Raw genomic sequence first — 27,862 nt, 5'->3', positions numbered from 1 at the left:
TCCCCCCCACTCTCTGTAGTTCTCTCCTCCCCTCTTTCTGTTGCTCTCTTCTCCCCACTCTCAGTTGCTCTTTTCTCCCCTCTCTGTAGCTCTTTCCCCTCCCTCTGTAACTCCCTTCTTCCCTCTCTCTGTTGCTTTCTCCTGACACTCCTATAGCTTTCTTCTGACCTTCTTTCTTCTTTCCCACTCATTGTAGCTCTATTCTCCCATCTCTCTGTAGCTCTCCTCTTCTCTCTCTCTGTAGCTCGCTTCTTGCCACTGTAGCTTTCTCCTAACACTTCATCAGTAGTTCTCTTCTTCTCTCTCCCTGTAGCTTTCTTCTGACCTTTCTGTTGTTATCTTCTCTCCCACTCTATGTAACTCTCTTCTCTCTTTCTCTCTCTCGGTAACTAATTTTCCTCACTCTCTGTAGCTCTCTTATGACCCTCTTTCACTGTAGCGTTTTTTACCCTCTTTCCACTGCTCTCTTCTAGCCTCTCACTGAAGCTTTCTTCTCCACTCTCTCTGTAGCTCTTTTCTTATACTTCTCTATAGCTCTCCCTTCTCTTTGTAGCTCTCTTCTTCCCTTGCTTTATAGCTTTCTTCTCCCTTTTCCCTGTAGCTCTTTCCCCCCTTACTCTGTAGCTTTCTTCTGACCCTTTTTCTGTTATCGTCCTACTCACTCTCTGTAGCTCTGCTCTATTCTTCCCTATCTCTGTAGTTCTTTTCTCCTCTCTCTGTGTAGATCTCTTCTTGTCTCTCTCTGTAGCTCTCTTCTCTCCTCTCTTTGTAGTTTACTTCTGATCATCTTTCTGTAGCTCTCCTCACCCTCATGCTGTTGCTTTCTTTTCCCTCTCGCTGTAGCTCTCTTCTTGTCCCCTCTCTGTTGTTTCCTTCTCCCCACTCTCTGTAGCTCTATTCCTTTCTCTCTCTAGCTCGCTTCTCCTCTCTTCATGTAGCTCTTTTCTCCCCCCCTCTCTCTCTGTAGCTTTATTCTGACCCTCTCCTGGTTGTACTCTTCTCCCCCTCCCTCCATAGCTTTCTTCTCCCATTTCTCTCTAGCTCTCTTCTCATCTCTTTCTGTAGCTCTCTTCTGACCCATTTCTGTTGTTCTCTTCTACTCCTTTCTCTGTAGCTCTCTTCTCTTCTCTCTCTCTGTAGCTCTTTTCTCTCCTCTCTCTCTGTAGCTCTCTTCTCCCTTCTCTCTGTAGCTCTCTTCTCCCCTCTCTTTGTAGCTTTATTCTGAGCCGCTTTCTGTTGTTTTCATCTCCTCCTCTTTCTGTAGCGCTTTCCTTCTCTCCCTCAGTAGCTCTCTTCTTCCTTCTCTCTGTAGCTCTTTTCTCTCTCTATCTCTCTGTAGTTCTCTTCTTCCTTCTCTCAGTTGCTCTCTTCCCCTCTCTCTTTGTAGCTTCTTTCTAACCCTCTCTTCATCCCCACCCTCTTTTGCACACTTTTCCCTCTCACTGTAGCTCTCTTCTTGCCCACTCTCATTTGCTCTCTTCTCCCCCCCCCTCTCTGTCTATGTAGCTCTTTTCTATCTATCTCTTACGGAAGCATTCTTGTATCCCTCTATCTCTATAGTTCTCCTCTCTCCCTCTGTTTGTTGCTCTTTTCTCTCTCTCTCTTTGTACAATGTAAAGTGTGACTAGAGAAACCAACCAACCAACAGTTATCTTTATATATAAAAGTGAAGTTGTGTGTCTGTCTCCTACGATTTAGATTCCTAACTACTACCACATTTTGCGGTGCAGCTTAACCAAAACCGGGTATCTTATAGTCGTGATTCATATCCAGCCCTTCTGGGTATTAGCGCGCGTCTACGATGAGTCTACGATTTAAAAAACATTTACCATCATTTTTTTCCATTTTAATGCATTTTTTCGCTATTATATAAGGGAAGTAACTCTCTAAAAATGTCTACGATGAGTCAACAATTTAAAAAAATATTTACAATCATTTTTTTTCCATTTTTAATGCATTTTTTGGCTATAACTCTCTAAAAATGCTTATATAGTTATTTCCCTTACAAACCCGAGCAACGCCGGGCGATACTGCTAGTTACTGATAAAAAGACAACAAAAAACAAGCAAGAACGTCTTTATAGTAAAAAAAATATGCACGTACCATACCTTAGGTTTTGTTTTCTCTTCATTTTAAATTTCCTCCCTTCGTGTTGAAAACACATTTTCTTAATATCATATTTTATTTTCTTCAAATTAAGGAATCTTTTTCCCAGTGAGTATGCTTTCTCAAGCATGGCATTTTCTTTGTCACTAAACATTCTTATGTTTTCTGGATTATTTTCATCAAAGTAAGACCATTGTGCAATGTCTTTAAAAATGATTTCCTCATCAGCCTCTTTGTATTCCATTAATAATGATTGGACATCAAGTTTAGCATTTTTTACATGAGAATGTCTGCCATGAATTTCAATTTTGTCCCTGATAGAAATCTGGACTTCATGATCTGTACCAATACTCTTTAAATTCGGCTTCTGAAAAGATAAAATAAAAAACCAAATTAATTCTAGAAATGATACAGATCATTGTCATCATCGTTATCATCATCATATAAAGTTTGCTTTTTTTTTATGCTAGCATAGAGTGGACAGTTTGAGAGGCTCTGGCAAGCCACAGGGCTATGGTGATCTCCAGTCGTCTGTTGTGGCATAGAGTCTGTGGCTGGATGCCGTTCCTAATACCCACCACTTTACAGAGAAAGGCACTGGGTACTTTTTCTTTCTTGACCCACCAGCACAAGTGAGGTTGTCAAGTAACTTGCAAGGTAGAAAGAGAGAAGAATGAAGAAAGGAAAAACTCCTGATATGAAGTGAGGGACGTGGGCGGGGGAGGTGAGTATTGGAGGGAAGAAGGAAGTGGGTTTATGCTAAAGCTTAAAGTATGACTGGGGGAGAAGCATTGATGTTTTGCTACAGAGGGGAATACATGGGTACCACACATTATCTAGGGGTGGCTGGGGGTAGTTGGGAGGAGATGATAGTGATGCAGTGATAGAGCAGACTCTTAGGGGACAGGAAGAGGAATATAGGAGAGGAGAGAGAGGTTCAGGGAAGGAAGGGGTTCTTGTATATGTGAGGGGAGAGTGGCTGGTGGTTAGAAATGTGGGGTGGGTAGGAAAGAGAAGGTTCAGTTGATAGGGAATGTTTGTATGGTAGAGGGGGGGTTAGGTGAGAGACAGACCAAAAGATTGATGGGGGGAGGGCAGTGGTGTGCAATGTTTAGGAATGGAAAATAGGGAGATGTAGCAGTATCTACGGGGTGGCTAGAGTGAGTGGGGTGTGATGGCATAAATGAGAGGGTGCTGAGGGTGAAAGCAGATAGGTGAGATGTCTTAATGAAATGGAATGGAATGTGGCAAAGGAGAGAGAAAAACTAAAGGCAAAGAAAAGTGATTGGTGAAGTAGCATGGGAGGAGGAGGAGGAGGAGGAGGAGGATAATATGTGGAGTGATGGAGGGCTGGGTGTTGGGAGAATGCTTGATGGGGCAGGATGGGTTACAATCATAACAAGAATACTTTCTAGACATCATTTTTGCTGTGTTGGATGATGAGTCTTTTCAAACACAGTGAATCACTTGTCATCTGAGTTCTTTATCATCTCCTCTGTGAGGCTCAACATCTTGAGATCAGCCTTCACTATTTCCTCTCATGTCCTCCTGGGCCTCCCTTTTTCATAAATTCCACCCACTTTGAGTGACTAGCACTTGTTCGTGCAGCTGTCCCCCTCCATAAGCATCACATGACCAAACTAACACAATAATCTCTTCTACACATCACATTTGATTCTTCTGGCACTTAACTTTTCTTTCAAGACTATAGCACTTTGTTGTATATGCACACTGATGTTGTACATCCTCCAGAGCATGCTAGTTTCAGTTCTCTTTGATTTTCACATCACCATTTGTAGGCCACATCTCACTACTTTGTTGTATTGTTTTTCAAACACATGCATCATACAACCTGCCTTTTATTGAGAGAGAGAGAGAGAGAGAGAGAGAGAGAGAGAGAGAGAGAGAGAGAGAGAGAGAGAGAGAGAGAGAGAAAGAGAAAGAGAAAGTAAAGAGTTCTTTCATAGCCAACAGAGGTAATAACTCCCTGAATTTTCTCCATCCAGTTCTTATTCTAGCAACTATACTTTCAGTACATCATTTCTTCTAAGGAGTTCCCAAGGTATTTGAGAAAATCTATTTCCTATTGTCTCCTTAGTATCTTCCACATACAATCACTTCTTCCTCTTTTAGCTTCCCTGTGATTCCACTGCACTACTTATGCATCCATAGTTTGCACTGGGTACTCAGAACAGAATTCCTGCCTACACATTTCCCATACGTCAAGTGAGACTTGTGGGCAGTGGAGTCTTGTCTGCTTTCCTGCTTTCTATAGAACTTTGGTCTTGGCTAAATTAATCTTAAGCAACTTCAATTCTAAAGTTTTCGTCCACACCTGGAATCTCTTTTCTAATTCTACAATAGATTCTGCCTTGAGAATGATGTCATCAGCATAGACTAGCTCCCAAGGGCACCCAGTTTAAATTCTTCTGCTATGTTATGAAGAGTAATGATGGATAAGGGAGGACTGATAACCGAGTCCTGTTGCACTCCTACCTGTAACCTAAATTCATTACTGTACTCATGGACAACGCTCACCTTATTGATTGCACTCCTGTATATGGCTTGTATGTCTCTCACAAGCCATTAATCAACTTCTAGCTTCCTCAGAGTCTACCTCATCATACAGCAGAGAACCAGTGAAAGGCTTTCTCCAGGTCAACAAATACCAAGTACCATTCACTGAATGTGACATCTTCTCGTATAGTCTGATTCACAGCATTAGGTCATAGCTGACTCCACCGGATACTTTCAGCATCCCAACTAATTCGTGATGGATCAAGGACTTTCTCTATTTTCATACCCTTTTAAGCTGTATCTGTCATACTGCTGTCAACTTGGGTGGCTGGTCCCTCTGTTGGGTCCATATTGGGAAAATTCTCTTTCTCCCAGTCATTCTCTACATTTCATAGCAGCACTGGCATCATACCTCTTTATTCTTTTCAGGATCATTAAGTGCAAGCATACCACTAACCATCTGCACAATATTTTGATTTCCTATGATACTCTCTCTTGAAGTCCAGAATATCTCACATCTCCAATTTTCATATTGTACAACATTGGACAGCAGTCAAGTTATGAAATATTATCTTCTTATTTGAAATATTCTAAATCATTCTAAATTCTAAATCATCTGAAATATTTTTTAAATTAGCCAAACAATTTCTTCTTCAGATTCTCTTAAAATGTATTTTCTGGTCAAAAACACAGATCCATCTGCAAAATATCTCTCTCAAATTTAGGTATTTTATACCTACTAATAAGTATTCCTTTTCCAAGAAATGAGAGGTGCCCCTACATGGCTGCTTGTTTTCGCAGTGCAAAACCTCCACCGTTACAGGAAGTCCTAAATTTTCTCATTCTTGTTGTCTCCCATGTACACTTCAAAGTCTTACGCCACCCCCACCCCCTTCCATAAAAGGTAGTGGTCATTCATTGCAAAATATGTTAGTGTAGTGTACGCGGTTTGATCTTAAGTTTTATTGTTTGTCTATGAATCCTGCCAAACGCGAGTTTTCTTTTCAGGTTCATGAAGCTACTAGGGCCAATACCGCCCACACCCTCAGGGTTGTCACCCTTAACGTTGGCACACTGAAAGGCAGGTCTGGCGAGATCGTTGAATTGCTTGAACAGAGGTGTGTTGATATATGCTGCATTCAAGAAGTGAGGTGGAGAGGAGGTTCTGCTAGGTTCCTCTCAGGCAAAGGACAGAGGTACAAGATTTTCTGGGCTGGGAATACTGACGGGGTCGGGGGTGTGGGTATACTTATCACCGAAAAATGGGTAGATAAGGTAATCGAGGTAGTCAGAGTATGTGGCAGAATACTTAAGATTAGATAATTGCTTCATCATAGTTTAGCAACCATTATATCGGCCTATGCCTCTCAACCAGGGCTACCCGATGGACAGAAAGACCAATTCTATGACACCCTACTGCAGACCACCTCATTGACGAACGACAGGGACCTTCTCTTTGTGGCTGGTGACTTCAATGGGCATGTTGGACGACATGCTGGGGGCTTCCATGGTGTACATGGAGGCTACGGTTATGGTTCCCGCAACGAGGAGGGAACCAGGCTGCTGGAGTTCTGCGATGCGAATAGTCTTATGGTTTGCAACACTAACTTCAGGAAACCTACAAGCCACCTGGTCACCTACCGATCGGGCCGACATACTAGCCAAATCGACTACATCCTTGCCAGAAAAAGGGAAAGATGGCTGCTTATAAATGCCAAAACCTTCCCAGGCGAAGAATGTACCCCACAACATTGACTGGTAGTTAGTGACTTCCAAATATACTGTTACCATTCATAATAGCTCTTAAACAATTGTCTACAGCTTCCAAAGCATAAACTGGTATCATTGAAGCTTCGTCAATACTGAAGACTTTTACTTGCCTAAGAATGTTTCCTTGATCAGAATTTGGTGGAACATTGCACACATTTCACTCAAAGGAAATGGAAGCTTGAATATACTGTGAAGATTTACCACTACCTTGCAAAAGAGTTGTAGCAACGCTAGTACAGAAGCCAAGGGAAATAACTTGAATTTAATCCTGACTTATCTCCCTTAGCAGGTGTAATAATATGGAGATAATAAATAAATAAATAAATAAATAATTAAATAAGAACCCTGTATTGTTGTGGACAACTTACTCGAGATTCTGTCAAGTCCACATCAAATGGTATTTTCTCAGTTGTTAATAGAGAATCGTACTCCTTTTTAACAGTTTCTATAGCATTGTCAAGATTTTGGTATTCAGCAAAGAATTTCAATGTGACACCAACGTCTTTTTGACCAGCAGAGACATTATCTTCTATTTCTTCATCTTCATCATCTGAAATAGAAGAAATATTTATTTTGTCAATGAAAAATAACCAAACAAGCAGAAGATTTCTTATGGTGCAGCTTCAAGATTAAATAATAATTCAAGTGTTTCCTGTTTTTCTGTTCAGTGAAGAGCTATCGGTTCTTGAAATAATGAAGTTAACCTGAAAAAGACTATCATCTTATCCCTGTGGGGAGTGATAACAACTGCTCTTTAATTATTGCTATACATCACCATCTAGTACATCACTGCTACCATCTTGGGACTCTTGAATAGTGAATGATGTTAAGTGTTGTTTAATTATTTCTTCTTCCTTAGTACTCAGATTGAAAATCTCTCTAATTAATGATAAATATTTAGAGAAACCCTAAGAAAATGGATCTTTTGTGTTGCATTCAACTAAATTTGAATGGGCCTCACAGAGGCAATAACCAAGACCTTTGGCATTATGTCATGCTTGAGAAGAAGACCCATCAAGCTAATGGCACCCGTGCCAGTTGCACATAAAAGCACCCATTACACTCTTGGAGTGGTTGGCATTAGGAAGGGCATCCAGCCATAGAAAACCATGCCAAATCAGATTGGAGTCTGGTGCAGCCTTCCAGCATGCCAGCTCAGTCAAGCCGTCCAACCCATGCCAGCATGGACAACAGATGTTAAATGATGATGATGATGATGATGATAGTGATAATACAGAATTTACTAAAATTACTAAGCTGGTGTAACAAACTAGTGAATATCTTCTCTGGACCTTTTGGGGGTGCGAGAAGCAATCACTTTCCGTTGCTTTAATAATCCAGATTCTCTACCAGTCAGAAACAACAAGACGCAGACATAAATAATATATATATACTTTATTCTCTTATGACAGTAACAAATAAGTGGTATATCTGGGTATCCCTTTGGTATAGATGTGTCAGAGCTGAACTATATCGCTGTAGAATCTACAGTGTTCAAATGCTAACGACACTGGTCAAAGATGGCGTCCGGAAAGAAGAAGATGATGTTGTCTGCAACAATTCAGGTTAAAAGTCTTTTGGTAAAGCTGCTGCTATGTCAAGTTCGGACAGAGAGAAAGAATTTCACGTCTGTTGCCTTCAGTCGCTTTTGTCTCAAGTCAATGACTGCTGCTGGACGCTAGTGGTCAACGTCCTACGATTCCCCTGCCTCGGCTAACTGCCACGTAGGCAAAAGGGTCCTTCTTTCGGGGCTTCGCGCATGCGCGAGAGGGCCCTTCCTCTCTCTGCCCATCAGAAGGCACAAACTCCGCACGCGCGAAACAGGAATGGACGGTGCGCGCGCGCGCCGCTGTATACCGTCACTACACTGGTAACTGGAGCATAAATTAACAGCAATAGTAATAATGATAAGAAAGGAAATAACAATGTCAGATGCATTTTGAAGCAGTCAAGATAAAAAACACAGATGAACATTGCCTTAATTCAGGTTGTGAGAGACCTGAATTTACACAGAAACTCTAGTGATAACAAATGAGGCTAGACCTTTAAGGGAAGGCTTCTCACTCAGCAGTGGCTCAAGAAGGAAATGGGGGCAATGGTTACAGGAAACGCATGTTAATGCTTTGGCTGAAAAAATGTATGTTTGAAGTAACAGAGCAGAGACTAGTGAACCAAGCTAATGCTATTAGGAGAAGAAAGTGGATGACAGAATTGGCGATGGAAAAGATCACAAGACAACAAAAAAGAGAGAGGTCAAGAATTAGAACGGCTAAACAACATCAGTGATACAGTTCAAGCAAATGAAGAGCCTAGAAGACAAAACAATAACTGATCAGGAAAAGAAACCTGACACCAGCAACATAAGTGAGGAAGATGAGCAGATTTTAAATAAGTTGAAGGAAGTAATGGGTAAAGAAGACAGGAAAAAGATTACCAGCATTAAGAGGAAGTTGCTAGATGTTACCAGAAAAGTATGTTCTGTTATCAGTAGGATAGGTACTAAAAATATAGTAGACACTAACTTATTGATCTCTGCAGGACGTGGGGTAGTAGTTATGTTGTGGTGAATAGAGAGTAACGCCCCTGTGGGATTGAAAGTAGATTCATAAAAGAGTAACGTACTTCATTGAGAGGCAGAAGGCATTTGGAGTCTGACGTTGAAGTATTAGTAGTGTATCATGTGAATACATTGCTTTTGCCCAGCTTCCATTTTAATCCTATATCCAAACAACAAGAATATAAAAGTGATGATGAGGTGTTTGAAGCTTGCATTCAGACGCTCAAATTTTTTGTACGAAAAAATCGTTAACATGGAGGACTTATGGCCTACATAGTGCAGTTGCAAAAGCAGCAACAACAACAAAACCAACAGTTGGTGCAAGTAATATTCAAGATATCCAAAAGTATGTCATAGTCATTGTCAGCAGACAATGGAGTAAACTGAACTGGAGGAGAGTTCAGTTATAACTCAGAAGAAGAAGGAACAACATTTTCTGCACATTTTTGAAGAGACGAAGAAATCTTGAACAAGAACATCAAAACTGGACTGACAAGAAAGAAGTGGGACCACTTTTAAGAAAGTTATCCCCTGCTGAAGAATCAAGCTGAGATTTGTTTTGAGGAAACAAATTTTATTGAAAATTTTCAATGAAATGAGTTCCCGGTTCAATACTCACTGGCAGTATTTAAATTTGGTTGCGAAATATGATGGAAATTTCGTCACCTATGGTGGGGTTGTTAACAGAGAATGTGAAAAATTCAAATTAAATAAACTGACCTCAGACATGTTCAAATGTCTAATTTTCGTTCTAGGGCTAACCGAAAGCAAAGATGCAGGTACATATTCTCAGATATTAACAAAATTAGAACAGAACCAAAAATTAACTCTACAGGCAGTAGCAGAAGGATGTGAGAGAATTATGAATTTAAGGCATGATACTGATGTAAGTGAAGAAAAGATTGCTCTTATATTTATGCATGCCAACCTGTAAAGGATTAGAAAAAAGAAAAGAAAAAATATATCAAGATCGAATGCTATGGGTGCAAAGGTTTACATTTTAAATGTAATTGACCATTCCAAAAAGTAAAAAACATTTTCAGTGTGGAAAAATTGGACATAAAAGCTCACATTGTAGAGTGAAACAAAAACAAAGGCTGAATGAAAAAAATTCTGTCAAGAAAGTATTCATTATCATCATTGTCATCATTTAACATCATTCATGCTGGCATGGGTTGGACGGTCTGACCAGGGCTGGTAAGCTGCACCAGGCTCCAGGCTGGTTGCCCTTCATAACCAATCCAAGAGTGTAACAAGTGCTTTTACGTGCCATCAGCATTAGTGCCATTTGCATGACAGTGGAGTGTGTTTACATTCCACCGGCACAGGTGCAAATTTATGTAAACTAATGGGCAAAGGGCAATCTAAGACAGAATAAAGGTAAGACTACAAGAGAATGATAGCGACATTATTTGCAACCTTAAAAAGGTTGATCGATGGAAATTGAACTAAGAAACGAAAAATGTCAATGAAATTCTGAAATACATCAGAACAAACAACATCACAGAAACAAATAATTTGATCAAGGCAGCAAGTATTGTTGTAGCAGAAAATGTGGGTGTTGATGTCAAGAAAAAGAAACATAATGGGAGTGACAAAAGAAAAGATCCATGGTGGAAAAGAAGAATACAGGTGGGGTTAGATATGCCCCCGAAGGAAATCCCTGTGCTAGACTGAAAAGAGTAAGGGAAGCTTAAAAGCAAACAACAATACAGGGCACTGAAAAGGAAGTATAATATCGAAAGAAAGGGCCTGAAAGTAGTAATGGAGGAACTGAAGTAGTGCCTCGTTGCCAAGAAAGCAAAGATGGTAAGATACGACCAAAGAATGAAGGGTTACCAACAGAATAGGTTATTCAGAGTAGATCTGAATAATACCAACCTGGCCGTGAGAACCTATTGTTATTTAAATGTAAATCTGAACCCAAATCTTGTTGGTATATTCGTTAAAACATGCGATTTCACTTTGTAAATAGTTGGTTTATAGTATCCGACATTGCTTGATGTGATATCTCAACTCAGTGAATTTTGGGAGATTTTTTTCCACATTTTTTTCGGCATCGATTTTTCTTCAACTTTGAAAATGGATAGGAGTTTCATATTATCAAGCATTGATTCCGAATTTAAAGCTTTTCCAACGGAAAATAGGGAGATATCGAGAAAAAGAATGCATGAGGTCTTAAAGCACGTGGTGTACAAAATAATGAATAGGATTTTTTTAATCCGAAAATGAAAGCGATTTTGAAGAAACAAATTGGCGATGGCGACAGCGAAGACGAATTTGCATAGGAATGAAGTAAAAAACTTTAAAAATGTTTTTATTAGCAATTTTTCTGAGGAGATAAAGTTTATCTATAGCCTTTCTTTGGAAGTGAAACCATTAGACTTTTATCTTTTTCAGTATGCTAGTTTGAAGCAACCACTTCGAAAACAAATTTATGCAGATTGTAAACAAACACAAAATGGGGGTTCAAAGTTTGGAAAATTTGTGAAGCAAATACTGGGTACTGGTGTGGTCTGGAAGTTATTGTTTGAAGCGATCAATGCGGAAACAAACTTACGCAGAATGTAAACAAACACAAAATGGGGGTTCAAATTTCGGAAAATTTGTGAAGCAAATACTGGGTACTGCGGGGATTTAGTTTTTATACAGGGAAAATAATGTTAGTCAGCATGGCCTAGGGAACGATGTGGTCTGGAATTTATCACTTCCATACCAGAACCAGGGCCGTATATTATTTTTTGACCAATTTCTTTAGTTCGGTCAAACTTGCGGTGGATTCCAGTATTTCAGTTTATTCCACCTTTATGGTACACCTGTTGTGCATTAAATACAACTGATAATCTAGTGATGTGCACAATTCTTCTTTATCAAAATTTTGTTGCATACCCGACTGAATATTAGCTGATGATTCATTTTAAACATGGTGATGTTTAAACAAAATTTTAATATTTTTACCTTTTGCTCAATTTACCTGGATTTACCTGTAATTAAAGTCACTTTGAGACAAAAGTTATGCAATAGAATTGATTAAGAACCCTTTCTTTAATTATATTCCAAATATCACTTTAAGATAAGTAAAAAAGTTACAGTTATTTAATGAAACAAGCCTAAATTCATGATTATTTTAGAATTTAATTGAAATTCATGAGGGGTGTATTTTGGTCAGAAATATAGTAACGAAAGGGTTAAATGCATAGCCCCATAAAAATAACACATCATAACAAACAATCTTATAAAGACACACTGGCACAAACCCTTCTCTGAATATGAACCTGGATGGTCACTTGAATGGGAACTGCCCCAACTCAAGCCCTCCAAGTCCACCACCACAGACAGAATGGACCCAAGAAGAGTATACAGAAGTAATGTATGCCTAGTATTATGCATTAGGCTGATCATCTGAAATGAAACACACCACGTGCTCTTATCAAATATGGAGAACACGAAATCAAGACAACAGACTATATTTGGAGGAAAACAAGTTAGCAAATGTTAGGAGGGATATCTTCAGAAATAAAAGACTCACAGATAGTGAAATAACCACAATCAAGTGCACAGCAGAAAAAAGACTTAAATATAAGACAACAAGGAAATGAAGAACCAGACGAAGAGCGCAACTCTACACGAGTCTCCATTAAAAAACTGCCATCTGACCAGAATATGCAAACGTCTGGAGAAATAAATTGTAACCTGAGAAAGATAACAAGGTAAGTGGTAAAGAAACAGTGTTTGAAGACTGCACCTTTACTGAAGAACATAGAGAGTCTATGATAGAACTGAAGCAGAAAATCTTGAATAACCTTGCAGTTGCAAGACACAACAATATGCATAATAGAGAATCCCTTCATAAATTCTCAAATGTAATCCAAAATAGAAAACAAATTAAAATTGGAAACTATGTAACAAAGGAAATTATACAAGAACTAAAACCAGATCTCACTGAATTAAATGAAATGATTTATGCAGCTGCTAAGACAATTGAAGCCAGTTGTATGCCTCTGAGAAAAACCAAGAAATACAAACCTGAGAAGAATTCCAAACTGGAAAAGTAAAATTGAAAAAGAGATTGAAATAAAGAGAAATGAAATATCAATATTGAATGAACTCATCTGTGGAAACGATGTAAAAACCATAAAAGGAAGAAAGATGAAGAGAAAACATAAATTCTCACCAAGAGAAGAACTGCTTTCAGCAAAAGAAACACTGCAACAAAAAATTACTTTCACCTTCAATTTTCTGCATAGCCCTAATACCCCTTACAGATGAATTCAACAGAACAGGGTATGAATATAAAATTGGGGACAAGAAAACAAGTCATCTGTTTTATATGGATGACTTAAAACTCTGTGGCAAAGATGATAATGAGCTTGAAGGACTGCTACATACTGTGAAAGTGTTCAGTGATGACATCGGGATGGAACTTGGTTTTGATAAGTGTGCTAGGGTCACTTTCCAGAAAGGAAAACTGAAGACCTCACATTCAGTAGAGTTGGATGTTGCCACAGTCATAGAAGAACTCAAGCAGAAGAAACTTACAAATACCTCGGAATAAATGAGGGTTCTGGCATTCAGCATGCAAGAATGATAGAGAAGGAATGGTAAAGGTGAGTTCAAGCAGTCCTAAAATCTGAGTTAAATACATGTAACAAAGTGTTAGCTATGAAATCCTTAGCAGTTCCGGTTGTTATTTACAGTTTCAATGTGTTGAACTGGAATATGAGCGAAATAAGGAAGATTGACAGGAAAATCCATGAGCTGCTGACTTGCAAAAAGATGCACCAACCAATGGCAGATGCAGATTGTCTTTACATACCCAGAGCTCAAGGAGGTCGAGGCTTGGTTCGATTTGAAATCTCCAACAAAACCATCACAACTGGACTGGCGAAATATCTTGAAACATCTAATAAATGGATGCTAAATCTCATTGAAAAGCATGAAAGACATAATAAGCTTCCTTCTGTAATGAAGGAGAGCAAAAAATGTTCAAGTGAGTTTATACATAAATTGAACAGCATGAGGGAAGTGCAACAACTCTAGTTGCAAAGAAGGTGAAACCAATAGGAAAGCAAAATGCGTTTGAACAATTGGATGATGGGTGGGAACAAAAACCCCAGCATGGCAAATATGTGGCCCATAGCAAACAAGCTGATGTAGACCAGAAGCTCAGGGCTAACGGCAGAGAGTGAAGGTTTATCTTGGCTGCCCAAGAGCAGAGATTATTGACCTGGAACTATCAAGCCAATGTGATAAAAAATGGTGTAGACCAAAAGTGCTAATACTGCAAGGATGGGATTGAAACAGTGGACCACCTAATCTCTCGATCCAAGGTTTTTACCACCTGTAGAGTAGAGATCAAGACACGACAGTGTTGGCCAATATCTACTTTGGATAATGTATCAGTATCATAAAATCAAAACTGCTGACAAATGGTACAAGCACCACTCTGAGGCTGTTAGAGAGGGAGAAAATGTAACGATTCTTTGGGACTTCCCAGTATGTACAGATGTGACCATCAAAGCTAATAAACCAGAAATTGTTTTGAAAGACCAAAACAATAAAGTCTGTTTATTGATTGATGTGAGCGTACTTTGTGACTATGATGTCTCAGCAAAAGAATTTGATAAACTCAGAAAATATAAAGATCTGCTGATTGAAATCAAAAAGATGTGGCATCTCAAGATGGCTACAATACCAGTGATTGTAGGAGCACTTGGAATGATCAAAAAAGGAACTGAAAATTATTTAAGAATGATCCCTGGATTACCATCCATGCAGGAAGTGCAAAAGATTGTCTTAACTGGTAACTGGTCTCACGTATTGAGAAGAGCATTATCACTGTGAATTTTCTTTCTTTTTTTCCCTTTCATTTTCTTTGTTTACTTTTTTTCTTTTTTATTTTTTCTCTGTCTTTTTTCTCCTTTTTCTCTATCACATGACTTTGTAAATGAATGAGTTAGCGTGTATATTTTAATTACCTACCAATGTATACTGTGTGTTTCTCTGCCCTAGGTGTCAGGAAGGCACTTGGCAAGAAATGGAAACAGAACTGAAAGATGATGATGGAAATAACAACAACAACAACAATAAAATTGATAATAATCAGAGGTGTTTAACACAGACATGACAAAGCACAATGATATTCAATATTAAGGAACAAATTGTTTACCTTTTGAATGAAATCTTTCCTTTTCCTGTTTATCCATCATTCCTTCATTTTCGTCTTTATTTTGGAGACATTCCTCAAATTTCTGTAAAATTCAAAACCATGAGAATCATTTTTGTTTAATTTTTTGCTTTTTTAAAGAGAAGAGATTTAATTTAACAAAAGACAAACAAAATATTTGAAATATTTAATGATTTCTTTCTAATCAGTAATAAGGAAATGAGGAAAATTACTTTGTCACTCAGATCAAAGATATTCCATCCACGACCTTCCAGTCTACTGGGAGACATGGTATTGCAGTGGATGCAGCAGAAAAACCTTCCATACTGACCACTGATGTGGTGTTAGTGAAGTTAAACATGTGGCAATGGTGTCTTCATGTAGCTGAAGTTGTATTGTTTCTTCTCTCCACTCACCATTCTCATTAAAACTGCTGAGTCTTGTGTTTGCTGTTGAAATGTCTATCAAGAATGTTGAAGTTGAGGTTCTTTGGTGCATCTTGTGTAGCCAAGAATATTTGAGCAACAAAAGCAGAGTACAAGGTAATTATTTTTTGATATTATAAGCAAGAAGGAGGAGGTGGAGGAGGTCCAACAATTAGGATCATGGTCATTCATAAGAGAGATGACAAAGGAAAAGAGAAAAGATTCAAAAAGAAAGAACTCCACAAACAGTTCTACAGTGGACAGGAATTTCCCCTATTTCTTCATTGCAGCATATGGACATAAAGAATGCCTTTTGGTACTAAAACTGCTTCTGTTGCTATTAATTATCTTTAATAAGCCTTCAGGCTATTTGTGACATCACTGTCTATATATCGTTGACAGGGAGATTTGGCTGTTGTGTTGCTACAGGGCGTCTATCACTGATGAACCTGAGCAGAGCGAAAATACGTGATCTGGCAGTTCTGGTGCCTGTAGCAGATGATTGTTGTCTACCAACAATATAAATTTGCATGCATTTATGGACCGTACGTCCATATGAGAGGTCCTCTCAAGGTAATTAAGGTAGTACTTGATGTTCTAACACAACATCCACATTTAGTTGGATATAAAGATTGCTTTTGGTATTAATACTGCTTCTGTTGCTATTACTTTTAATTATCTTGATTTAGGTTCAGTCTCACTGTATGGCACCTTGAGCAAGTGTCTTTAACTATAGCCTTAGGCCAATCAAAGCTCTGTGATTGGGTCTGACAGGCAGTAAATGAGAGGCGCCATTCATACATATGTGAGTGTGTCTCCTTGCCTTTACATTATTTGTTAGCTGTAAACGAGTGTCCATGTTATGCAAGCAGTGTCCTTTGTTTCTAATAGTTTGTGATGTTCTGTAAAATGCGGAAATAGTTACCTCCCTTGGAACGAGGTGAGGGTTGGTGACAGGAAAGGCATCAAGCCATAGAATATCTAACTCCACAAATTCTATCGCACACGGGTGGTGGTGGTGATGAAGGGGATGCATTCTGTTACCGAAATATCATCATCATTATCATCATCATAAATATAGAGAGTGAGGGGGGAGAGAGAGAAAGAATGACGATTTGCAGTTTTTCTTCCAATGTTGTAATAAGCTACTCCTTCTCTCTCTCTCTCTCTCTCACTCCGTCTGTCTTTGTCGCTCTCTTTCTGTGGCTATGGTGAAAGAATGTGTGTGGTGGACTCGAGCGAAAGGATTAGAGACAAACACTTACCTCTCTGGCCAATCGCTCATGAAGGTAAGAATGGAAAGGCAGGTTTTGCTTGTGATAGTTTCAAAAAAAAGGTGGGTGAATGTAGCAAAGATGGTGCGTTCGAGTGACGAAATCACTTTGAGCATGATCCTGTAAATCGTAAAAGAGAGCAAGAGAGAGAGCACTTTGCTCTCATGTGTTTATTTCCCCCTTGCCTGAGGTTACCGTGGTCTTTTCTGTAGGCTTTTCTTTCCACGGACGAACCTAATCTTGTTTGTTACTTTGAAAAAAAAATCTTTTTCTTTCTGTGATACACCATCCCTTTTGATTGCTTTTTTTTTCTTCCGATCCCTTTTGATCGAAATTTTACATTTGTTTCCTTTTTTTCTTCTTTTTCCTTTTCCATCACCGAAAAGAAAAGCTCTACATTTGTAATTGTCCCCTCTATGTCCAGCACTGTGTGGCCAATAAAGAAAGTTATCTATCTATCTATCAGTCTATCTATTTAACTATCTATCTGTCTGTCTGTCTATTCATATATGTCTTTCTTTGTATGTATGTATGTATGTATGTATCTATCTATCTATCTATTTATCAGTCTGTCTGTTTGTCTACCGACATATCTGTCTTTCTATGTATGTATGTATGTATGTATGTATGTATGTATGTATGTATGTATGTATCTATCTATCTATCTATCTACCTTTCTGTCTGTCTGTCTATCTATCTATCTTTATTTATCTATACCTTGGCCGTAGGGTCACAAAAATTAAAATAAAGAATGTGCCTCCTAAAATAGAAATAAAATGGCTCGTATCTGCCATTTGCTATGACATCGAGGAACACCTGACCTGCCTGGTCAGGACAACTTTCGGGCCGGGACAATCACCAAAGATCCCTGTCCTGGCAGTGCTATTGAGAAGCATTACCTGTTTGGGATAAGCTCTACAGGCACAGTTCGAGACACACCGGACTGACTTGCCCCGAGATGCGGTCAAATTGACAAACCTGTTCCGCACGCACTCGTGCAGTGTCCAACCATTTCAGACCTGTGGGCTTAGGCTGAACGGCTGCTGTCACTCGTGGGATGAGTCCACCAGTCGGCAAAGTCTATCTTGACACTTGCTCTGCCACCTTCCCCCAACCGGGAAGGCAAGGCAGTCTTCATCATACTGGTGGCCATGGTGAAAGAATGTGTGTGGTGGACTTGAGCGAAAGGATTAGAGACAAACACTTACCTCTCTGGCCAATCGCTCATCAACTTTTTCAAGTACCACTTGAAAAGGAAGGTGAGAATGGAGAGGCAGGTTTTGTCTCGGGAAACTTTCAAAAAATGGTGGGAGAATATTTCAGTCATTAGACTACAGCCCTGCAGGAGCAATACCTTGAAGAATTTTTACTTGAACTAATTGATCATTTAAGCCTGGTGCTTGTTTCATCATGTCGTTTACCAGACAGATAAGTTATGGGGACTTAAACAAACCAACATGTGTTCTCGAGTGGTGTATTCTGGGACTGACACACACACACTTGTGTATATGTATGATGATGATTATCATGATCATGATGATCATCATCGTTTAAACATCTGCTTTCCCTGCTAGCATGGGTTGGATGATTTGACTGAGGGCTGGAGAGCCAGAAGGCTGCACCAGGCTCCAGTCTGATCTGGCAGTGTTTCTACAGCTTGATGCCCTTCTTAACACCAACCACTCCGAGAGTGTAGTGGGTGCTTTTTATGTGCCACAGGCACAGAAGCTGGTCGAGCGGTCCTGGCATCCATCACGTTCAGATAGTGCTTTTTATGTGCTACTGGCACAGGAGCCAGTCAGAGGGTACTGGTATCACCCACATTGGGGTGATGCATTTTATGTGCCACTGGAATGGAAGCCAGTCAGGGGGCACTGGCCACAGCTGTGATTTTTTATTTTACTTGACTCAATAGATCTTCTTAAGCATGTCATATCGCCTGATGCATCAGGTGTACTCTCAACGGGGCCGGACATGCAACACTGGCATCGGCCATGGCCGCGGTTTCACTATAGTTGCCGGGTCTTCTCAATTGCAGCATATTGCCAAAGGTCTCAGTCTCCTGTCATTGCCTCAGTGAGGCCCAATGTTCAAAGTTCATGCTTCACTATCTCATCCCATATCTTCCCGAGTCTACCTCTTCCATAGCTTCCGTCTACAATTAGGGAGTGGCATTTCCTCACACAGCTCTCTTCATCCATACGTAAGACATGACCATACCAGCACAGTCATCTCTCTTGCTCACCACATCTGATGCTTCTTTCGCACAACTTTTCTCTCAGGGCATCTACACTCTGTTGTGCATGCACACTGACATTACACATCCAGTGGAGCATACTAGCTTCATTTCTTTCAAGCCTACGCATGTCCTCAGCAGTCATGGCAGTTTGCACACATACATCATACAATCTACCTTTTAGTTGCCAGCAGAGGTAGGAACTCCCTGAACTTTGCCCAAGCTATTCTTATTCTAGCCTCTACATTCTCAGAGTAACCAGCCCCACTACAGACTTGGTCACCTAGGTAGCAGAAGCTAACAACTACTACTAGTTTTTCCCCATGGCATGTGATGGAGTATGTTTTCTGTACATCTTCAGTGTTTATTGCTCCTGTGCATCAGCCATACACAAAAAGTATCTTCCCAGTTAACCTTCCTTTGATATTGCTAAACCTTTTATGTGTTCATAGCTTAATAGCTTACACCGAGTGTATTGTAAGGAGCTTCTACCCATGCCTTTTCTACAGAGTGAGCAGGGTCATCTACCTGAAGGGGTTTGTGATTTGTCAACCTTCCTATTTACTAAGACTTTGGTTTTTGCTAGGTTAACCCTAAGCCCCTTCGATTCTAGACCTTGCTTTCACACCCTAAATTTCGACTGGCAGTGACTCAGCTATGAGAGCAAGGTCATCAGCATAGAGGAGCTCCCAAGGGCAGCCTGTCTTGAATCCCTCTGTTATTGCTGGAGGTCTATAATGAACAAGAGGGGCTGATGACTGATCCCTGGTGAACTCCTTCTTCTAACCAGAATTCTTCAATATACTCGTTGCCAACCCCCGCCTTACTAACAGCATCCCTGTGCAGGGTTTGTACAGCTCTTACCAACCACTTGTCTATCCCCAGTTTCCACATTGACCACCAGAGAAGGGACCAGGGGACCCTGTCAAAGGCTTTTTTCATGTCAATGAAAGCCAAGTATAGAAGTTTATCTTTGGCAAGATATTTCTCCTGCAGCTGTCTTACCAGAAATATAGCATCAGTGGTGCTTCTGCCTGGCACAAAACCAAACTGCATCTCATCTAGGCTAACTCTCTCCCTAATTAGTTGAGCTATGACCCTCTCTGTAACTTTCATCACCTGATCCAATGATTTGATACCCCTGTAGTTATTTCTATATAAAGCATCACCTTTCCCCCTTGTAACATTTGACTCTGGTGCCGCTACACCAGTCATTGGGTGACAAGACCCTAACCAACACCACCCGATATTTTAAGCATCTCTACAGTGATTGCTGATGGGCTGTCTTCATATCCTTAATTGCTTTATCTCAGTCTTCATATCCTTAATTGCTTTATCTCAGTCTTCATATCCTTAATTGCTTTATCTCAGACTTCATATCCTTAATTGCTTTATCTACAGGGTCCCTCAATTGGGTCAATCTTTGGAAGATTCTCCTCCTCCCAATTCATTCTCCGCATTCAGCAGTCTTTCATAATGCCATCTCGAAGCCTCTTTTTTGCAGAATCATTAAACACAAGGGCACCATCTTCCATGCTAACATATTTCTCTCCTATAGCATCATAATTTTCTCTCACACACTGTAGAAACAAGGGATAGATGAATGGTTAGTGAAAGCTGTACAAGCCATGTACAAGGATGCTGTCAGTAAGGTGAGGGTTGGCAATGAGTACAGTGAAGAATTCTGGGTAGGGGTAGGGATCCACCAAGAATCAGTGCTCAGCCCCTTCTTATTCTTCATAGTCCCCAGGCAATAACAGAGGAATTCAGGACAGCATATATCCCCTGAAAGCTCCTCTATGTTGATGACTTTGATCTAATTGCTGAGTCACTATCAGAACTAGAGTAAAATTTCAGGTGTGGAAGCAAGGTCTAGAATCAGAGGGCCTTAGAGTCAACCTAGCAAAAACCAAAGTCCTAGTAAATAGGAAGTCAGACAAACCACAAATCCATTCAGGTAGATGGAACTGCTTGATGTGTAGAAAAGGTGTAAGTAGAAACTCTGTAAGAGGTGCAGCAATATCAAAGGAAGGCTAACTGGGAAGATAGATTTTGTGTGTGGCAAATGCTCAGGAGCAATAAACACTAAAAATGGGCAGAAAACAGCTTCCGTCACATCCCAGGGAGAAAAGCTAGAAGTAGTTGATAACTTACGTTACTTAGGTGACCAAGTCAGCAGCAGGGGTGGATGCTCTGAGAATGTAGCTGCTAGAATAAGAATAGCATGGGCAAAGTAGAGAGAGCTCTTACCTCTGCTGGTGACAGAGGGCCTCTCGCTCAGAGGTAAAGGCAGACTGTATGATGCATGTGTACGAACAGCCATGCTACATGGTAGTGAAACATGGGCCATGGCTGTTGAGGACATGCGTAAGCTTGCAAGGGATGAAGCCAGTATGATTCACTGGATGTGTAATGTCAGTGTGCATACTCAACAGAGTATAAATACCTTGAGAGAAAAGTTGGACATAAGAAGCATCAGATGTGGTGTGCAAGAGAGACGACAGCACTGGTATGGTCATGAGTTGCGAATGGATGAGGACAGCTGCTGTACAGCTGTGTGAAAAAGTGTCACACCCTAGCAGTTGAGGGAACCTGGCAGTAGAGGGAAGACCTGGGATGAGATGATGAAGCATGACCTTCGAACATTGGGTTTTACTGAGACAATGTTAAGTGACCGAGACTTTTGGAGATATGCTGTGCTTGAGAAGACCCGGCAAGCCAAGTGAGATAATAACCCATGGCATCTGCCAGTGTAGCATAACCAGCCCATTTAAGAGTACCCTTCAATCATTGGGCAATAAACTGCACTTGCAAAGACCTGTTGAGACAAGTGAAGTCATTGTCGTGGCCAATAACAGTACTTCCAGATTGGCACCCATGCCTGTGGTACATTAAAAGCACCATTCAAGCGTGACTGTTGCCAGTGCCACCTGACTGGTTCCTGTGCCAGTGGCATGTAAAAAGCATCATTTGAGCATGGTCAATGCCAGTACCACTTCACTGGCCCTTGTGCTGGTGGCATTTGAAAAGCACCCACTACATTGTCGGAGTGGTTGGCATTAGGAACGGCATCCAGCTGTAGAAACATTGCCAGATTGGATTGAAGCCTGGTGCAGCCTTCTGGCTTGCCTGCCCTCAATCAAACCGTCCAACCCATGCCAGTATGGAAAGCGGATGTTAAATGATGATGATGAACATCAAACAACAAACAACAAAAACATCAACCAACCTTTGCTATTTCTGTGTCTTGAGGACAAATCACAAAGTAAACATCTTTGATCTGGCTTGAATTTAGATCTGCATAGTTTTTCACTGCTTCATACATAATTCCAGGTAATTTTTCAATGGGGTATTTCATTTCAGCCCCTAATATAGGAAATGCCAGGCTTTTTGCACCCATTCTCTCAGCTTCTTCCAGACAAATGGTTATTATTTGAGTCAAGTTTGCCAAAATCTAAAAAAATTAATTGTTTAGTAATTGATAATGAACATTTTATTAAATTATTTTCTTATTACAGGAAGAAACCATTAAGTTGTAATAAATATATCCTCCTCTCACAACTCCTCTCACTCCTACCACTTCTAAACACAACTGTCATTCCTATCACTCTTTAGTCCTGCAAGGGACAAGGCAACCTCACTCATGATGCTGCTACAATAAAACAGACCCAATCCACCGTGTAAAATGGTTGGTGAATGAAGAGAGAGAATGCAGACCCAAGAGGAGTCTTTAGTGTTGTTGAAGACATGACAACCTCTCTAGTGCTCGTGCCATGACAGAGAAAAACTCACCAATAGAGACAGTAAAACAGAGAAATATGTTTTAATATAGTCATATTTATCAGTCACATAACTGTTGTTAGGCCATGAGGCTTTTTTCCTTCTATTTATATATAAAAGTGTCCTGTTCATCGATATCTTCTGCTTCCTTCCAATGGTAACTTGGAAGAACAAATATTAAACAGGATGCTGACATTTGCTTTATGATTCTCACACAACATGCATAAGGTTCTCTTCAAACATTAACTGTTTCAATAAATCAATATCATATGATTGATACTTACTGAATCGGGGGAATTTTCATCCCAGGGAGGTAATGCCAGATGAAATACATTCTTACATTTGAGGTTATATCCTTTAGTGATGGCTATTTTAGATGTAGAAATACCTTGAGGATATTTCTGGCTACATTCATCTTGTATCTGTGGACCAGCAGCAAAGAGAATATATTTGGAGATAGCACCACTGTCAAGCTGGAGTTCTTCATTGGTGCTGTTAACGATGACATCAACCTACAAAAGTAATTAATGGTAAACAGCTAAGGAATATTCCGTGGAGAGAAAAGAGATACATTGTTGCAGTTGATATTGTTGTTAAGAAAGGCTCTACAGAATGGCTGTAGTAAGTTTGAGGTTGTTAAAGTTAGCAAAAGATATACTCAAGATATCAGATGTGAAGGAAATAAAATATTTGAGTTAGATTGAGAAAATGTTTTAATTAACTGTAATGATTCCTTATTTGGAAATGAAATAACAATTAAATATAAATAAGTTACATGAATCTTTTTACTCACAGATACATTAGAAATTGAACCAATTGTTAGGTTTATTTCAATGTCATCATATTCTCTGGATGTCTCATTAGTTCTGGGTGTCATAGAGGATGGTTCCTGTTGTGAGCCAGGAAGGGATGCGTTTGACGATGCGGTGTCTGAAAATAAACAAAATTCTTTATGCGCTTTGTTTTATTTCTAATTTTTAATCAAACGTTCTTCTCTGTATTTAAAGAACCACTTTATTCCATATAGACAGTAATATCGGTTGGAAATTTTGGCACAGGGCCATCAATTTCAAGAGGCACCAAAAGTTGATTTTATTGACTCCAGTTTTCAACTGGTTCTCATTTTATAGACCCTGAAAAGATGCAACTCAGACTGATGAAATGCAGCTAAACATTTCACCCAATTTGCTGATGATTGTACCTTACAATAATAATAATAATGATAATAATAATAATAATAATAATAATAATAATAATAATAAAAATTTAGAATGGAATTTGGATTCAAGAGTATGAAGTAATCTACCTAAAAAGATGCAAGGCACAGTCCCTGACAGAAACAGAATTACTGAATTTAGACTCGTTTAAGCAAATTGAAATGGAAGAACACAAATACCTTTGTGTACTAGAGTTCAATGAGATAATGGAAAAGGAAATGAAAGAGCAACTGAGGATGGAGTATTTCTGAAGACTGAGGTTGGTGCTGCACTCAAAATTGACTGGATGGAATAAAGTCCAGGCAGTTAATATGTGGGTGATAGCATCACTTCAGTATGGAGTGGGAATTATAAAATGGCGGAAAAAAAAAAAAGAGAGAAGTGAAGAAAATGGATACCAAGACCAGAAAAATGTTGACAGTAGATGGAACCTTCCACCCTATGAGTGACACCGATAAGCTGTACTTGTCCAGAAGAAAGGGTGGGAGAAGTTTGATCAGTTGCCTGGATGGTATCGATGGTGAGGAAAACAGCTTAGGGTGGTATATAAAAAATTCTGTGGAGCCACTGTTGAAACAAACGAAGAAGGCTGACATCATCAAAACCGAAAATTGTGTAAAGAAAAGTTTAAAGAAGAAATGAACAAAAAAAGAAAAATTATGGAAAGAAAATAAAATGTATGGTCAGTTTGCAAGAGATGTGAATGCCAGGACAAATGCAAAAGACCAGAGTCTGTGGATGAGGTGGAATAACCTGAAGATAGAGATAAAAGCACTCATTTGTGCAGCTCAAGAACAAGCATTAAGGATCAATTATATGAAGTGCAGAATTGACAACACTTCCAATAGTGACAAGTGCAGAATGTGTGGTGCAAGGGGTGAAACAGTATGGCACATCGTTGGTAAATGCCCAAAATTGGCACAACACGAATACAAATGGCATCATGATAATGTAGAAGGAATGATCCATTGGGAGCTCTGTGGAAATCATGGCCTACAAAGAGCAGAGACATGATATGAGCAAACCCCAGAAGAAGTCACCAAAAATGAAAACTGCAAAATCCTGTGGGATGTAATGATCCAGTGCAATCACCTAACCAGACATAGGAAACTAGACATTGTTGTGGTGAATAAAAAAGAAAGAACATGCATAATAATCAATGTAGCATGACCCGGTGATAACAGGATCAATGTGGAAGAAGAAAAGATAGACAACTACGATGATTTAAAGGAATATAAAGGCTATGGTTAGTGAGGAGAGTAGATGTAAGACCAATAGGAATTGGCGCCCTTTGAAGTATCAGCACTCAACTACCAACATGTCTGAAAAAGATTGGTGCAAGTGTGAATGTACAACACCTACAAAAATCAACATTGCTTGGAACTATAAGAATTCTTCGCAGGGTTATTGAAGCATGACCAGTAAACAAGTGTCGCCTTAGTCTGCTGGGTGTGCACAGCTGACACTTTCCATTATACCCTGCAAAATAAGCTGTGAGTTTTCATATGATAATAATAATAAACATGAAAGACCGAAAAAAACTTCAATGTGAAAGACTGAAAAGACTTCACTCTATTCTCAAAGAGAGCTAAAAATTCGCTGCTGATCTCTTAGATACACACCAGATTGATCAAGCTGAAGGAAATGTGCCAACTGCTGCTGCAAAGAAAATAGAATTAATTGCAAAGACAAAAACACATGAAAAATTAGCTAGCAGATGGGAACAGAAACCTCTCCATGGCAAGTATGTGGCCCGTAACAAACAAGCTGATGTCGACCAGAAACACTCGCACCAATGGTTACGAAGCGCAGGGCTAAAAGCAGAGAGTGAAGGTTTCATATTAGCTGCTCAAGATCAAAGCTTATTAACGCGCAACTACCAATGTGATAAAAAATGGAGCTGACCCAAAATGCAGATGCTGTAACAATGAGATTGAAACAATAGACCACTTAATCTCAGGGTGTAGAGTCTTAGCACCTGTAGAATATAAAGCAAGACATGACAGAGTTGGCCAATATTTACACTGGACAATATGTCGACATTATAAAATCAAAACTGCTGACAAATGGTATAAACACCATCCTGAAGCTGTGACTGAGGGAGAAAATGTGTCAATTCTATGGGACTTATCCATACCAAGAAGAGCATTATCGCTGTGAAAACAACATCCATTGAGGAATTTATTTATTTATTAATTTTTTAAATACATATTTTACCTGTGAATTTGCATGTGTAATCTAGGAATATATACAATGAGCTTCTCTGCCCTAGGTGTACGGAAAACACTCGGCGAAAAATGGAAGAAAATTTTAAAAAAGAAAGAAAAAAGAATAATAATAATAATCAGTGATGTTTAATAGAGAAGACACCATAATATTCAATATCAACAAACAAATTGTTTACCTTTTGAATGAAATCCTTCATTTTCCTGTTTATCCATCATTCCTTCATTTTCGTCTTTATTTTGGAGACATTCCTCAAATTCCTGCAAAATTCAAAACCATGAGAATCATTTTTGTTTAATTTTTTGCTTTTTTAACCCTTTCGTTACTATATTTCTGACCAAAATACACCCCTTATGTGTTTCAATTAATTTCTAACGTAATCATAAATTTAGTCTGGTTTCATTAAACAACTATAACTTTTTTATTTATTGATATATTAATCTGATTTTTGGAAGATAATTTAATGAAATATTCTCAACCAATTCTATACTATAATTTTTGTCACAAAGTGACTCTAATTGCAGGTAGATACAGGTAAATTCAACAAAATATAAAATTATTAAAATTTTGTTCAAACATCGCTATAGAAAATGGGTTATTAGCTAATATTCAATTAGGTATACAACAAAATTTTACGATAGAATTTGTTATTCTGGGTAACTTTCTGATACCCATAATAATATTTATGGCAAAATAGTCTTAATTTCATTTAAGGTTGTGGGAAATAACAAACTATCGTTTCTTTCGCTTTGTTTACGTTTAGCGTAATGGTTCGTTTCCGCCGTAATGATTTCAAATAGGCTCAATCGAAAAAGTAAATAGAAATAGCCTAAGGCTTTACTTTCCTGGGAAAGTCTGTGGCTTGGTCCAGTTTCTTCAGAAAAATCACCGAAAGAAACAGTTTTTAAATTTTCACTCCATTCAGGTGCCAATTCATTTTCTTTATTGCTGTCGGAGATCTCAGATTCACAGTTTTCACTTTCGGAAAATGAAACATCAGATTCATTATCAAATACCACATGCTTTTTTTTTTTCAGTCATAGAGTTAGATTTATGAAGGTCTTCAGTAGAAAATCCTTCGAATTCTGACTCGCTGCTTGATATAATGAAATTTGTATCCATTTTTTGTCAGAATTACAAATTTTGAAAACACAATAGGAACAAATTTTGGAAAAAAATCTCCCAAAATTCACGGAATTAAAATTACACTTCGATTATTGTACAAAACTGTAGTTGAACTGTTTACGAAGTATAATACGTGTTTTCATGAATGTACTAAAGAGATTTGCTCTGATATTCTCATTTAAATATGAATAGGTAAATACGGGCGGGTTTGGGCGGTTTGGTCACATTAACCAAAATTTTTTCGGGCGGTTTGGTAACGAAAGGGTTAAAGAGAAGAGATTTAATTTAACAAAAGACAAACAAAATATTTGAAATATTTAATGATTTCTTTCTAATCAGTAATAAGGAAATGAGGAAAACTACTTTGTCACTCGGATCAAAGATATTCCATCCACGACCTTCCAGTCTACTGGGAGACATGGTATTATAGTGGATGTGGCAGAAAAACCTTCCACTGTGACCA

The 27,862-nt window shown here is 39.0% G+C and overlaps 1 protein-coding gene across 1 annotated transcript in view; it reads right to left on the bottom strand.

The window, feature by feature from the left end:
- The window catches only part of LOC115211065 (protein mono-ADP-ribosyltransferase PARP14-like), a 554,188-nt gene that overhangs the window by 73,057 nt on the left and 453,269 nt on the right, over nucleotides 1–27,862 (bottom strand). The window contains exons 18-24 of the mRNA XM_036508627.1: nucleotides 26,453–26,534; nucleotides 23,625–23,761; nucleotides 23,116–23,343; nucleotides 22,281–22,505; nucleotides 15,120–15,201; nucleotides 6,762–6,943; nucleotides 2,104–2,473 (exon numbers count right to left, since the gene is read on the bottom strand). Of these exons, the coding sequence (XP_036364520.1) occupies nucleotides 2,104–2,473; nucleotides 6,762–6,943; nucleotides 15,120–15,201; nucleotides 22,281–22,505; nucleotides 23,116–23,343; nucleotides 23,625–23,761; nucleotides 26,453–26,534 (1,306 nt within the window). The remainder of the gene's footprint in view (nucleotides 1–2,103; nucleotides 2,474–6,761; nucleotides 6,944–15,119; nucleotides 15,202–22,280; nucleotides 22,506–23,115; nucleotides 23,344–23,624; nucleotides 23,762–26,452; nucleotides 26,535–27,862) is intronic.

This window comes from Octopus sinensis, linkage group LG1 (genome assembly GCF_006345805.1).
Source record: "Octopus sinensis linkage group LG1, ASM634580v1, whole genome shotgun sequence".
In the NCBI taxonomy this organism is placed as follows: Eukaryota; Metazoa; Mollusca; class Cephalopoda; order Octopoda; family Octopodidae; genus Octopus; species Octopus sinensis.
This window is presented reverse-complemented; position numbering and strand designations above follow the sequence as displayed.